At 37.7% G+C, this 14,091-nt stretch overlaps 1 protein-coding gene across 7 annotated transcripts in view; it reads right to left on the bottom strand.

The window, feature by feature from the left end:
* DCLK2 (doublecortin like kinase 2) overlaps positions 1-14,091 on the bottom strand; it is a 201,251-nt gene that overhangs the window by 165,819 nt on the left and 21,341 nt on the right. For all 7 annotated transcript variants that reach the window (XR_001827107.2, XR_001827106.2, XM_017534944.2 and 4 more), the window contains exon 2: positions 4,744-5,078. Coding sequence is in view for 5 of the 7 variants with exons in the window: in XM_017534944.2 (XP_017390433.1) it covers positions 4,744-5,078 (335 nt within the window). In the remaining 2 variants the exon portion in view is untranslated. The remainder of the gene's footprint in view (positions 1-4,743; positions 5,079-14,091) is intronic.

The following is a 14,091-nucleotide window of genomic DNA, read 5'->3' as shown; positions in this document are numbered from 1 at the left end:
GAAGGCAGCAAATCACACTGCCACGTGTGTTCCTATGCAACCATTTTGCATGTTCTTCACATGTACCCCAAAACCTAAAATGCAATAAAATAAATGGGAAAAAAAATACCCAAAATTCTAAAAAAAATAAAAAATAAAAAAATAATAAAATAAAATATACCTCATCTTTAAAAAAAAACAAATAGACATCTGTAACCATATAGATCTATAAATATATAAATATATATAAGGACAACTATGAATTCTGAAATAAAGCTTAGCATATGGCCTAATAACAAAGTCAATATTTATTCAAACAAGCAGCACTTCCTTTTGAATTGTCTCACTTACTCTACACCTCAGCACTGTTAACATCTTGGACAAGAAAGGATGATGTCGCAGCTGTCCTGTGCATCACAGGATGATGGGCAGCATTCCCAGCTTCTACCCAGTGGAATCCCCACCCCCAGCTTTAACAATCAAAAAAATGACTTTAGATAATGCCATATGTGCCCTAGGGACAAAACTGTCCCTGGTTGAGAACCACTGCTCTACACTAAAGAAAACCCAAGAATATGGACAAAATCCTAAACATGACTTTATTTGAAGTGATTTTATGAAGAGATATAAAATACAGGAGTTAGTTTTAACAACCAAGTCAGACCTTGTAAATGGAGTCAATGCTCATAGTAAGATGTGTTCACCCATTTTGAGGGAAGAAAAGATTCAAGGGACACTGTTTTAGCCACATAAATGCTACGGCCACATGATATATCATCATGTCTTCAATCAGGAAAGCTTTCAAACTCAAAGGATAATCAGCTCCTTAAACTCTCACACAGGTGTCACCATGAAGTCAGTGACTGTTCACGGTGAATTGCCTAAAAGTTATTTAATTTCTATCCTTGTGTTGATGACCAGAAAAATTTTAAATGAAAACAACCAATCTGGGCAGGAAGTAATCAGGAAAAAACAAAATTTAGGCAGACAGTTTACAATTGTGTGCACAGACAGCTTATCAACAGATCTTAGCTCCTTTCTCATTCCTTTTTCTTCATGTAAGGAAAGCTGTCCTTTCCATGAGAATTCTCAGAATGCTGACAGTTTTACATATCTGTAGAATTGATTCTTGGCCTTTTGGCCAAGTTCAATAATGTGCATACCCATAAAAATTTTTTTTATTTAAAAAACAATCAAAATGAGCACTGCCCATTTAAACGTTTGCAGATTTCATGTTATCTTTATACTTATATAAACCAAAAACAGACTCGAAGTTTTGAAGATTAGCAAGTCCAACAACATAGTGCAACATGGATTCAGCACCAAGAAAACTATAGCTTTTAAAGATACCTGGTTTGCTGAAAATGTAATATCCAATGTTGTGTTTATCAAAAATTAAGTCTAATTTTTCCAAAGAAATATTTTACTTGAAAGTCTTAAAAGATATTTTTCGGCACGTGAAAAATGATTTTACAGCCATATACCAAAATTTCAAGGATTAACTCATAATGTGTTTGAATGTCTGAAATGTAACTGAGATCAGTTTTTCCTTTCTCAGTGCTTGAGTTCTTGTTTTTGAGCAGACATGATGAAGCAGTAGTGGATATCAGCACAGCAAATATTAAGTTTCTGATGGCAAGTATAATCTTGTTTCCTTCTGAATTAGCTTTACCAAAATACTTCTGCTGCTACTTTTCTTTAACACAGAATTGAAAACATATTATATGGAATTTGTTTATTGCTTTTTCCATTTAACATTTTCTCATGTCTTTAAATATTACTCTAAACATAAATTTTCAATGCCAGTACATATGAATTCTATGGTAATATAACTTAACTATTTCCTATCTTAGGGATTTTAAACTGCTTTCAATTATCGTTTTTATGCTGGGATGAAAATTTTATGTGTAATTATGTTTGCATGTCAGGTCATTTAAGATAAATTCCAAAAGTTAATTTACTAGTTTAAATAGTAAGAACATCTGTATAGTTATACATATTAACAAATTGCTTTTCGTAAAGCTTATGAATTTTACACTTCCATCACCATTTGAAAATGCCAATTCACTGCATATTCAAAAACAGTGAACATCTTAAGAGCTTGTCAGTTTTAAATATTAAAATATCTCACATCTTTAATTCACCTTTTTGTGAAACTGAACATTTTTTAATGTTCACTAATTCTGTCTTTTCAAATTGTTTATAGACTCATTCTTTTTTTATTATAGCATTTGTCTTTTTCATATTAAATTACTAAACTCAATATTAAAGCATATAACCCTTGCTTGACATCCAGAAATTTTTCATTTTTACACTGTCCATTCAACTTTGCCCTTCGTGATTTTCCCACTACCTATGCTTAAGAAAACCTGTTCCTAATGCAACATAACTACTGACATACTTCTAGTTCTTTTGCTTCATTTTGACATCTATATTTCTAATACACCTGGAATTTAATTTTGGTGTATTCAGAAGGTATGATTATGATGATTTAATATCTGGTAGCATGAGAGCCCATTAATCATTATTTCCAAAGTTTCCTATTTTTCCCGATTAACTTTTAAAACCACTTTGTTAGGTTCCTCATCTACCCCTCCTAAAACATCTCATTCAGATTCTTACTGAAATTCTAGTAAACTATAAATAAAAATTAGAAAGAATGTATAGAAGAATGCTGAATACTGGCGCTATCAGGCATCTTTATTTTGGACCTGACTATCATAAAAATATTTCCAGTGTTTATTTACTTTGTAATATATTTGCTTGTTGTTTCAGATAGAAATTTGGTTTTTATTAGGTGTAATGAAAAAAAAAACTGTTTTTATTACTAAATTTTTACCTGAATATGGAGTATTTTATCAAATGCCTTTGCAATATCTTTCTGGGATTATGAATATGTGCTTTATGCTTTATCCTATACATCTCACAATTTAAAAAGTTTAGCAAGCCATCCTTTAATTACCAGCATGAGTCCTATTCATTACACAGTATTGTTCTGAAATGTTGACTTTGAGTTGCATGTGCTTTAGTTAACATTTTTACATCTATAGTCTGGAGACTTTTTTGGGATAATTTTTTGGATAACTATTTAAATTTCAATGGTTGCTATTTCAATTACATATTTTAATTAGATGTTCTATTTCCTTTTTTTTTTTTTTTTCACCCAGGAGATGTGATCTTGTTTGTCACCAGTACCTAGGCTGGAGTGCAGCAGCACAAGCATAGCTCACTGCAGCCCCAAACTCCTGGGTTCAAAGGATAAAGGATCCTCCCTATTCAGCCTCACAAGTAGCTGGAATTACAGGAGTGTACCACCATGCCCGAGTACAACTTCTTTATTTCGTCTACATTTTCTGTGAATGTCATTCATTTTGAAATTTCCAAATTGGAGCTCTAATTTTTAAAATCACACCTGTATTTACTATTTATATGCCCTTTTCCCCTAAATTGGTGAGTTTAGATTTTTTTCCTTTGGTCAGGTATCTTAACTATTTGTCTCTATAAGTTCTTCCCTGTGCTCATCAAGAATCAACTACTGGATTTGTCAAATACCTTTTACCTTAGCCTAATTTATTTTTACTTACTTGCAGAGTAAATCTTAAGGTGTGTTACGTTGTACTGTGCTATTAACTAAATTGTACAAAGTGTCTATGATCATTCACACATATTTGGGGGCAGGCTGCTATGAGGTACTATATACCTTCCTATCATTAATTAATTAGAAACGTCATTCTAATTTTACCATAATCTACTGAAATCTTTAGAATATATTTTTAAAAACTGTTAATGTTTCAGAAAACACTGTACTAACTAGATCTGGTCTTCGAAAAACTAATTGGATTGTGTTTTTCCCAAAGAGACTGCTCAGTGTTTTATATTATTCATTCCCAGCACTTCAAGAGCCAAACACTTCAAAATAAATTATGTTAGAGGGAAGAGGCAAAATTGAACAAAGAAACAAATTTAATTTTGGAAACTATAATTTTCATACAGTGTAAATATAAACAATTTAACTTTATGGAATTTGGGAGAAAATATACTTCAGAAGCCACGTTTCTTTTTAGCAATGATAATCTCATTGCAGCAAAATTCAACACTTATGTAACTGCTGCTCATCTGTTCTTGCAATATGCCAACTTTTTTTGTCCCTTGGATTCCCTGATACATTGTTGCAAAAATTTCAATTGCTTTTTTCTGTGCAATTGTGTTCATTTTTCAGAAATACTGACTAATTACCTCCAGTGCTCCCTATGAAACTTTTACGGTCATTCCAATAAAAGTGCTTTGTTTTGAAATACATTTTCCCTATTATACATAAGTAGGAAAGAAAAGGCTTTTCTAAGAATGTTAAATACTTTTAATTTTGACTCCTGTGATACCCAAGTCCATGATGACTTTACAAATCGCCAGTTGCTCTTATTCATAAATAGACAACAAGCCACATTTAAAGTAGGGTGTCTCCTCAACTTATACTTTTCCCTCAGAAATTTACATTTTCCCTTCCAATAACCAAAAGAAATATATGATAGACTTCTCTATATTCACTTTTGAGGTATTTGTTACTTACATTTTTCACAAAAAAAGGTTAATTTTACACACACACACACACGCACACACACACACACACACACACACACACTTCTCAAGTGGGAATCCTAGAAGGATTTCTAACAGAGTACAAAATTTCTGTTGTTGACTATGTAACCACCATGGCACAGGGAGTTTAAAAGTTAGATGGAGGGCTGGCAGGTAAAGGCATCTTACCTGTTTTCCATCCAGGGTGCAGAGCCTCTTGACGACTCCTGAGTCTAGTTTAATGGCTTCGGTGATATCTGTTAAGACTTGTTCAAAGGAATGAGCGGTCTTTTTATTCAGAAGGATCCGCACAGCTTTTCTAGGCTTCACTCCGCTTCGAATCACAGTCACTAATTTGGGTTTGATGAAATCTTTACTTTCTTTCACTTCACTTTTCACAGAGGAGGCAGCAGCCAGGGTTCGGGATGTCCCACCCTTGATGTTCACAGACCAGTTCGGATTAATATTTTTGGTGTAATCGACTTTACGATATGGTTCATTGGATGCACACACGTAACTCTCACCTAAAAAGCAAAAATTGATTGTATTAGCTTGATTATTTCTACCATAGAAGCATCTGGTCTCAAGAACAGATGCTGGAGACCCATTAAGTGAACCCTTAACCTTAGCAAGTTCACGAAAAGGAATGTTCGCCCTTTTCTTTTGGCATTCTCCCACCTCCCTTTCTTTTAAATAGTCTAGATTATGAATCATTCTATTATAAAGATGCATTTACATATATGTTTATTGTGGCACTGTTCACAATAGCAAAGACTTGGAACCAACAGAAATGCCCATCAATGATAGACTGGATAAAGAAATGTGGCACACATACACCATGGAATGCTATGCAGCCATAAAAAAATATGAGTTCATGTCCTTTGCAGGGATATGGATGAAACTGGAAATCATCATTCTCTGCAAATTGACACAAGAACAGAAAACCAAACACCACATGTTTTCACTCATAAGTGGGTGTTTAACAATAAGAACACACAGACACAGGGAGGGGAACATCACACACTGGGATCCGGGGGTTGGGCAGTTAGGGGAGGAATAGCAGCAGGTGGGGGATTGGGGAGGAAGAGCATTAGGAGAAATACCTAATGTAGATAACGGGGCAATGGATGTAGCAAACCACCACCATGGCACATGTATGCCCATGTAACAAATCTGCACGATCTGCACATGTACCCCAGAACTTAAAGTATAATAAATAAAAATAAATAAAGTCTAGATTGGTTTTGAGAGAATAACATGGATGACAGGGTGAGAAGCACTAGACCAAATATGTTTACCAGATGTGTCACCTTGGATAATTCATTTCTCCACACTTTGGTCTGCAGTATCATTAGCAATAAACTGAAGTGGCTGAACCAGCTGAATTCTAAAGTACTTCCTGATTCCAAAAGCCTATTTATTAATTTAGTTTAAAAAAAAATCTCATTCTGGTAGAAATAATTATGTCACAATATATTGCTATAAAAAAATAAAGTACCTTTCTTCCCATTATAGATTTCAGTCCTAATCAAAGAATAATCACATCAATTATACTGAGGTACAAGATTACTTATTAAGCTAATGAAGCACCACAAACATTAAGGAAGAGTTCTGGCCATTCAAATAAATATACCTCAGCCATTTTTCTTCTTAAAGAATGTAAATTTAAAATAACTACTGTTTAAATAGACAACACTTTTCTGTATCTACTTAAATAGGATACGAAGTAGTTAAAATGATATGTTCATTACTCATGAAACCTTCTGCTTAATTTTTATTAAGTACAACATAAGAGCTATATTATTTGCCAAGCGGCTTATTAATTCAATGTTTACTGATATTTTTAGTTCCAAATTTTCCAAAAATTGTATGTTAAGATACCATAATTTTTCATCTAGGAAAGTCGGAAATCACCCAATGTTTTCATACTCTTGACTTTTTGACATATAAGATAGGAGTGTTATACTCTAAGATTTTTCTCTTAGTTATCTTGTAACTCAAAAAGAATCCATTATTTTTTCATATTCAGTATAACACACTCATTAATAACATTAATATGAACCTTAAATATTTTAAATACTTAAAAGTAACCAAAATAGTGAAATGGAATTCCTGAGAAAAACCTATTAATATCCATATTAACTATTATCATAATGTTCTTGAAATCCTGATTAATGGCAAATTTTAGAGCCTCCAAAGGCACATGAACAAATCAGTAACAGGTCAGGCATACAAGAAGATTTTACTTTTATCTATTTTATTTCTTTCTTTTGAGACAGGGTCTCTCTTTCTGTTAATCAGGCTGGAATGCCGTAGTGCAATCATGGCTCACTGCAGCCTCAACCTCCTGTCTCAAGTGATCCTCCCACATCAGCATTTCAAGTAGCTGGGATTACATGTGCACGCCACTATGCCCGGCTACATTTTTGTATTTTTAGTAGAGACAGGGTTTTGCTATGTTTCCCAGGCTGGTCTTGAACACCTGCACTCAAGTGAGTTGCCCCCCTTGGTCTCCCAAAGTGCTGGGATTATATGTGCCTGGCCCCAAGAATGACTTAAAGAGTAACGTCTTCCATTTAAGGGTATAATTAAGGCATTGCCCAAGATAACTGGGAAACCAATCACAGGCTTTAACACCATTTCTACACCAGTAATGTGAAATCTAGCCCAACCACCACCATTTAGAGATTTTTCATCTCTGTAGGCTTAGCTAAATCATTTTTCACAGTATGATCATCTGGGAAAATGGCAGACAATTTCAAAAATAGTTATCAATAAAACAGAACTATAACCACACATATGTTTTAATGGGCAAAGCAGAATTTCACTTTAACATCATAGAGAAAGCAATTCTCACATCAAAATGCTCTTACTATTTTTACCTATCATAAAACTTTAATTGTACATTCTGATTCAAAGTATAAGATAGAAGAGAAAAAGGAATCTTAGCAAGAAAAAGTACTTTCTTTTTTTTTTTTTTTAAAAAAAGGGCAAGAATAAGTAATAAGTCATGTGGGAGGAAAGCCTGTCCCAATATAAAGAGTAATAATGAAAAAATAAAATGAGCAAATTTCATATATCAAATTTGCTTGGTCAACGTGCCTCTACACAGTTGACATATCCACAAAGAGACCTGCTTCTTAAATTTTTCTGCATTTTGTTTCCTTACACAGGTTCACAATGTCAGAATGAAGCAGGTAAAGGAAGCCCCTTAATTTGCTTTTCTGTAGTTACAGATAAATTTTAATTCCTTCCCTTTCTCCCATCTTCTCTTCATAATGTTTCTATTAAAAATTTGGAGGCTGGGCATAGTACCTCATGCCTGTAATCTCAGCATTTTGGAAGGCCACGGCAGGAGGACTGCTTGAGGCTAGAGTTCAAGACAGGCCTGGGCAAAATAGCAAGATACTGTTTCTACTAAAAATACAAAAATTAGCAGGGCATGGTGGCACACACCTGTAGTCCTAGCTACTCAGGAGGCTGAGGCAGGAGGATCACTTGAGCCCAGAAGTTCAAAGCTACAGTGAGCTATGATCTCACCACTGCACTCCAACCTGGGCAACAGAGCAAGACCCTGTCCCTATAAAGCAAACAAACCAAACTTGTAGACTAGCTCCATCATAAGCTTGTATTAAAGTTCTGAACCAGGTTGGCAAATGCCTACAAGGTTGGCAAATGGCTACAAGATAGGGTTCTCTATACCCATGGCAGACACAAATAAGTTCAATAGCCTCACCCTCTTCCCTGTACCCATGGCCCTCTATCCTTTAAGCCTAGACAAGTCCTTGCAATATGCACTGAATACCTACTATGCACAAGCTCTCATGCTAAATGCAGACATGGCACGAAACCCACTTTAGTAATCTTGCCATTCAACATTTCAGCACATGGTTTTAGGGTCAGACTTGTGTTTTTGTGTACTGGGCACACAAATCCCTAAAGTATAGATGTCGTACCTTGATGACAATAGCCACCAAGATACCCAAGCTAGCTTGTATTGTAATGTCCCCATCCAAATCAAACTGTCTTCAGAATGTAATTTTGTCTCTTACATAGATTTGCCTACAAGGAGAGAATATGATGACAAAAGAACTTAAGATGCTGGTTCCCTGGGCAGTTAGTTACAAGTCTTGATGTTAATTCATCAGGTTGAATGCAGTAGCCCACACCTGTAATCCCAAAGAGGCCAGGGCAGGAGGATCCCTTGGGCCTAGGAGTTCAAGCCCAGCCTGGGCAACACCTTATCTCTATTTAAAAAAAAAAAAATCATTCTTGGTTAGATACTATGCATCTGGAAAACTGATTAGAAATGATTGGCCTCCCCCTGCACAGATTCTTCCTATGTAGGGATTCTTGTTTAAGATTTGTGACTCCCTTGCTGACTTATAGGTCTCCCTGTCTCCCATTCTCACAAGGGTACAGCTAAAAAAGTACATCCTGCATCCTAAAGCATTAAACTGTATTGTACTAATAAAAAATGACAGTGTGAGAGGCCAGGCATGGTGGCTCACACCTGTAATCCCAGGCCGAGGTGGGCAGATCACCTGAGGTCAGGAGTTTGAGACCAGCCTGGCCAACATGGTGAAACTCCATCTCTACTAAAAATACAAAAATTAGCTGGGCTTGGTGGTGGGCGTCTGTAATCCCAGCTAATCGGGAGGCTGAAGCAGGAGAATTGCTTGAACCCAGAAAGCAGAGATTAAAGTGAGCTGAGACCACGCCATTGCACTCTACCCTGGATGACAAGAATGAGACTCTGCCTCCAAAAAAAAAGTATGAGAGAATTTCTTAAACTCTTGCCAATGTATGTTAAAACTGCACTCAACAAAAACAAGGTGACAGCTGAACTAAAATCTCAGACTTCACCGCTAGACAATTCATCCACGTAACCAAAAACCACTTCTACCCCAAAAGCTATTGAAATAAAAAAATTAACAAAATAAAAATTAGAGTTCAACTAGGGCCATGCATATGTTTTGTTTTGTTTTGTTTTGTTTTTTAATAAGTAGATAAAGCAGTCCCAGAACTGATCTTTCATAGCTAGACTTCAATGCTATTACAAGCTGGTCTGTCAGAGTCCAGTCATTCTGTTCTTCTGTTGGACATAATCTCAGACTCTATCAAATGAAGTCACTCTAAGACTTTGTTATGATAAAGTGACACAAAAACAAGGTCACCATGCAATCCACAATACCAAACATCCCCCTCCTGTACTAAATGAGTGACTGCCATTTCTTTACCAACCATAGCTTTTTCCTCAATCTATTCTGCCCTCCCTATAAATAAGATTTATAGAGATACCCAATCATAGACTTGTCCTGCCTTCTGACAGCGCCCAAGACACAGTGAGCTCCCCTTTCCTTAGATTCTCCCTAATATTACCCAGCCAGAGCCCAAATTTTATGATAGGTTCTAATACCCTCTTACTAAGACACCACATGGTATCTTATAAGGTGTGTTCTTCCTTACTGCGAAAAGTAATAAACCCAACTTGTTCAACTACATGTATGCTCCCAGTGGTCTTTGGCTAAAGGGAATTTAGCTAAAATTCCCTTTACATATACATATTCACATATACATATTCATTCTCCTTTCCTGCCTTCTCTCTCTTTCAAGTTCTTTGACCATAAAAGATTTAGGGGAAATTGTTTTGCAAATCCTGATCAAATGAGTACTATATACAAAGAGGGTTTTGCTTTTTTTTTTTTTTTTTTTTTTTTTTTGTGTTTTTTTTTTTTTTTTTTTTTTTTTTTTTTTTAATTTTTTTTTTTTTTTTTTTTTTTTTTGTGAGATGGAGTCTCACCCTGTTACCAAGGCTGGAGTGCAATGGCACGATCTCAGCTCACTGCAAACTCTGCCTCCCGGATTCAAACGATTCTCCTGCCTCAGCCTCCTGAGTAGCTGGGATTACAGGTGCCCGCCACCACACCCAGCTATATTTTGTATTTTTAGTAGAGACTGTGTTTCACCATGTTGGCCAGGCTGGTCTCAAACTCTTGATGTTGTGATACACTCACCTTGGCCTCCCAAAGTGCTGGGATGGGATGAGCGACTGCACTGGGCTGAGGGTTTTGCTTTCTGTATAGAAAGAGGATAAATAGAAGCATAAGGTGGTTATAAAATTTAAATGTTTTCAGGTATGGTAATGGAATAGAAAGTGTTCCTTCAGGCTAGGCGTGGTGGCTCACGCCTACAATCCCAGTACTTTGGGAGGCCGAGGTAGGGGGGCTCATGAAATCAAGAAATCAAGACCATCCCAGCCAACATGGTGAAACCCTGTCTCTACCAAAAATACAAAGATTAGCCGGGCGTGATGGCACACATCTGTAGTCCCACCTACTTGGGAAGCTGAGCCAAGAGAATCATTTGAACCCAGGAGCTAGAGGCTGCAATGAGCTGAGATTGTGCCACTCCACTCCAGCCTGGAGACAGAGTGAGACTCTGCTGTAAGACTCTTTCCAGAGGCAGAGCTATGGCTTTTTACCTTTGATCTCCATTAAAGGACATCCGCATCTTTAGCAGGTTAATTAAGTGTCCACAGTTATGTAATACAACTTGGTCGGGTATATGTTTAGAAGGCCATTAACTTTCACCTTTACTCAACCAAATGAACTGCCTCTCATTAAAGAAGAAAAAAGTTATTAAAAGCGAGGAACTGCCGGCCAGGTGTGGTGGCTCATGTCTGTAATGCCAGTACTTTGGGAGGTTGAGGCAGGTGGATCACTTGAGACCAGGAGTTCCAGACCAGCCTCTTCAAAAAAAACCTTGTCTCTACTAAAAAATACAAAAATTAGCCACATGTAGTGGTGCATACCCATAATCCCAGCTACTCGGGAGGCGGAAGCACGAGAATCCCTAGACCCTGGGGGGCAGACGTTGTAGCACCACTGCACTCCAGCCTGGGCAACAGAGTGGGTGAGACTCTGTCCCAAAAACAAAAAAGGCTACACACTTCCAATTTCTCACTCTCTGCAAACCTTCATTCCTACACATTTATTTCCATCTATGCCCATTTTTTTCCACATCCTTTTCCTTTCAGTGACAGAGTACTTTCCTCCTATTCAAAGTTAAGTCCCTCTAACAGGATGAGGGTCCTTCCCTCCCCTCAGGCTGAGGTTTCAAGACCTTTCTCTCTCCTCCATCCCTCTCTCTATGGGATTATACACAAGGGTGTCCCACCTTAAACACACGAATGGCCCAGCCCCACCCCATTCACTCTATCCTACCTAATATGTGCTTTTGGCTTCCATTCACTCCAAGTCCTCATCTGTTTTTCATCACCCACCCTTTGCTCTTAAGCCACCGCAGCATCACTTCTGCTCCCTGGGCTCCACTAGCTGAATGTTGCTCGTCCCAATCCCCAAACACTTCTTTCCTAACTGCCAAATGCAAAGCACATTTTCTGTCTAATTTCACTCGGTGTCTTCAGAGGGCACTGGACGCCAGTCCTAATCCTCTTCATGCAAATCCTTTCTCCCTAGCATCTCTGATCTCTTTTACTTTTACCTCCTATTTCTTAGGTTGCTTCTCAGTCTGCTTCTCAGGCTCCTCTTTCCACACCCACCCAGCCATCCCTCATACTCCTCAGACTTTCTCTGGGTAGCTTCATCTTCATCCACGGCTTCAATCGCCATCTACACTCTGAGGAATCAAACACTGTGGACATTTCTGGCCTAGATCTTTCTCTTGAGTTCAACCCACTAACAGAACATCTCTCTCCAGATAATCTATGCATATCTCACACGCTACATGTCAAAAATGAATTTCACTCTCTATTGCTACCCTGACCTCACACTCTCCTCTTCCTGAAGTCCCCAATGTACTGAATGGAATAACCACTACTCAGTCACCTAGGCAAAAACCAAGCCTGCTGCTTATCTGCCCTTTCCCCCACATTCAACAGAACTGGCAGAGCTGTTGACTTTGGTCTAAACCCTTCTGGAAACCAGCTCCTTCTACCCTGCCTTCTCTCATTTCTTCCTGGGTTAGGGTAGTAAAATGTCCCATATCTGGGCCTTATCCTCCACACAGATGTCACAAGTTTTTAAAAAATGTATATATGTATTTTATCTCTCTACTGCCCTTAGAACAAAGGCCAACCTCTTCAGCACATCACACACTTCCAACCTCATTTCCCATCGCTTTCCCGCAGGTTCCTAAATTGCAGCATGCTTGCAATTTCCTTCCGAAATTATCATACCCTCTTTATTCTCATTCCTTCTTATATGCCTGAAATAACCTTCCTTCTCTTCCCTTGTCTCTTTTTCACTGACCCTTCAAGATAAAGCACCTCTGGCAAGGAGGGAAAGCAACAGGAACTTTCATACACTGAAAAGTTTTTAAGTTGGTTCAATCACTTAGAAAAAAGTGGTTGGTTCAATCACTTAGGTTGGCATTATCAAGTGCTCAGTTAACATCATATACATCCTATGACCCAGAAATCCACTCTAAGAAAACAGCCTGGATTAATTCATTCACATAGACACTCTATATACACACACATGTTCACAGAAGCATTGCTCTGTTCATACCCAAAGATGAGAATCAGCCTACATGTCCAACAGGAGAATGGATACACAGACTGTGGTGAGGTCACATAATGAACTACTACACACTAATGAAAATGAACAAACGAGAGCCCTATCCAAGAACTTGGGTGAGTTTTGTAAACAATGGTGGGCAATGGATGACAAAAGGATACGTGTACTATGATTTAGTTCCTGCAGAGTTTGAAACAGAAAAAGGAAACTGCATCGATTAAGGATGCCTTATTAGGTGGTAAAACATAAAGTAAAGCAAGAACCAGGCTATTGTTGCCGTAGGAGAGAGACCTGTAACTGGGAAGGAACACAGGGAGAACTTCTCAGATGCTGGCAGTATTTTATTTGATATGAATAGTGGTCACAAGATGTTCACTTCATAATTCACGGGCTGTGTTTATTTTATAAACTTTCTGTAGGTGTATTACAGTTTTTATGTATAACATAAAAATTATGTTACTCCTCGTTGTTCTTTTTGTACTTTGAACTTTCAGTGTATCGATTTCTCATAAGCATAATTTACTATTTGTTTCTGCTAGTGGTTCTTAGTGGAGAATTTCTTTAAAAATCAAGTGATGTTGAGGCATAAGTACAGGCACCCAAGACTCACCCCAGTTCAACTAAGAACCACTAGAAAGGGGCTGGGAACTAAACACGTGGGTAAGGTGTTTTGATTTCACGAATGACTCTGAAAACAGTTCCTGGCTGCAAGCCATTGCGTACACTAGAAGCTCCCTCAAAAAACAGACAGTACCAGGCCAGGCGTGGTGGCTCACGCCTGTAATCCCAGCATTTTGGGAGGCCGAGGCAGGTGGATCACGAGGTCAAGAGATCCAGACCATCCTGGCCAACATGGTGAAGCCCTGTCTCTACTAAAAACACAAAAAATTAGCTGGGCATGGTGGTGCATGCCTGTAATCCCAGCTACTCAGGAGGCTGAGACAGGAGAATTGCCTGAACCCAGGAGACAGAGGTTGCAGTGAGCCGAGATCGCGCC

This window comes from Cebus imitator, unplaced genomic scaffold (genome assembly GCF_001604975.1).
Source record: "Cebus imitator isolate Cc_AM_T3 unplaced genomic scaffold, Cebus_imitator-1.0 Scaffold4, whole genome shotgun sequence".
Taxonomy (NCBI): domain Eukaryota; kingdom Metazoa; phylum Chordata; class Mammalia; order Primates; family Cebidae; genus Cebus; species Cebus imitator.
Note: the sequence above shows the minus strand (reverse complement) of the source record. Positions and strands in the feature narration are given on the sequence as shown.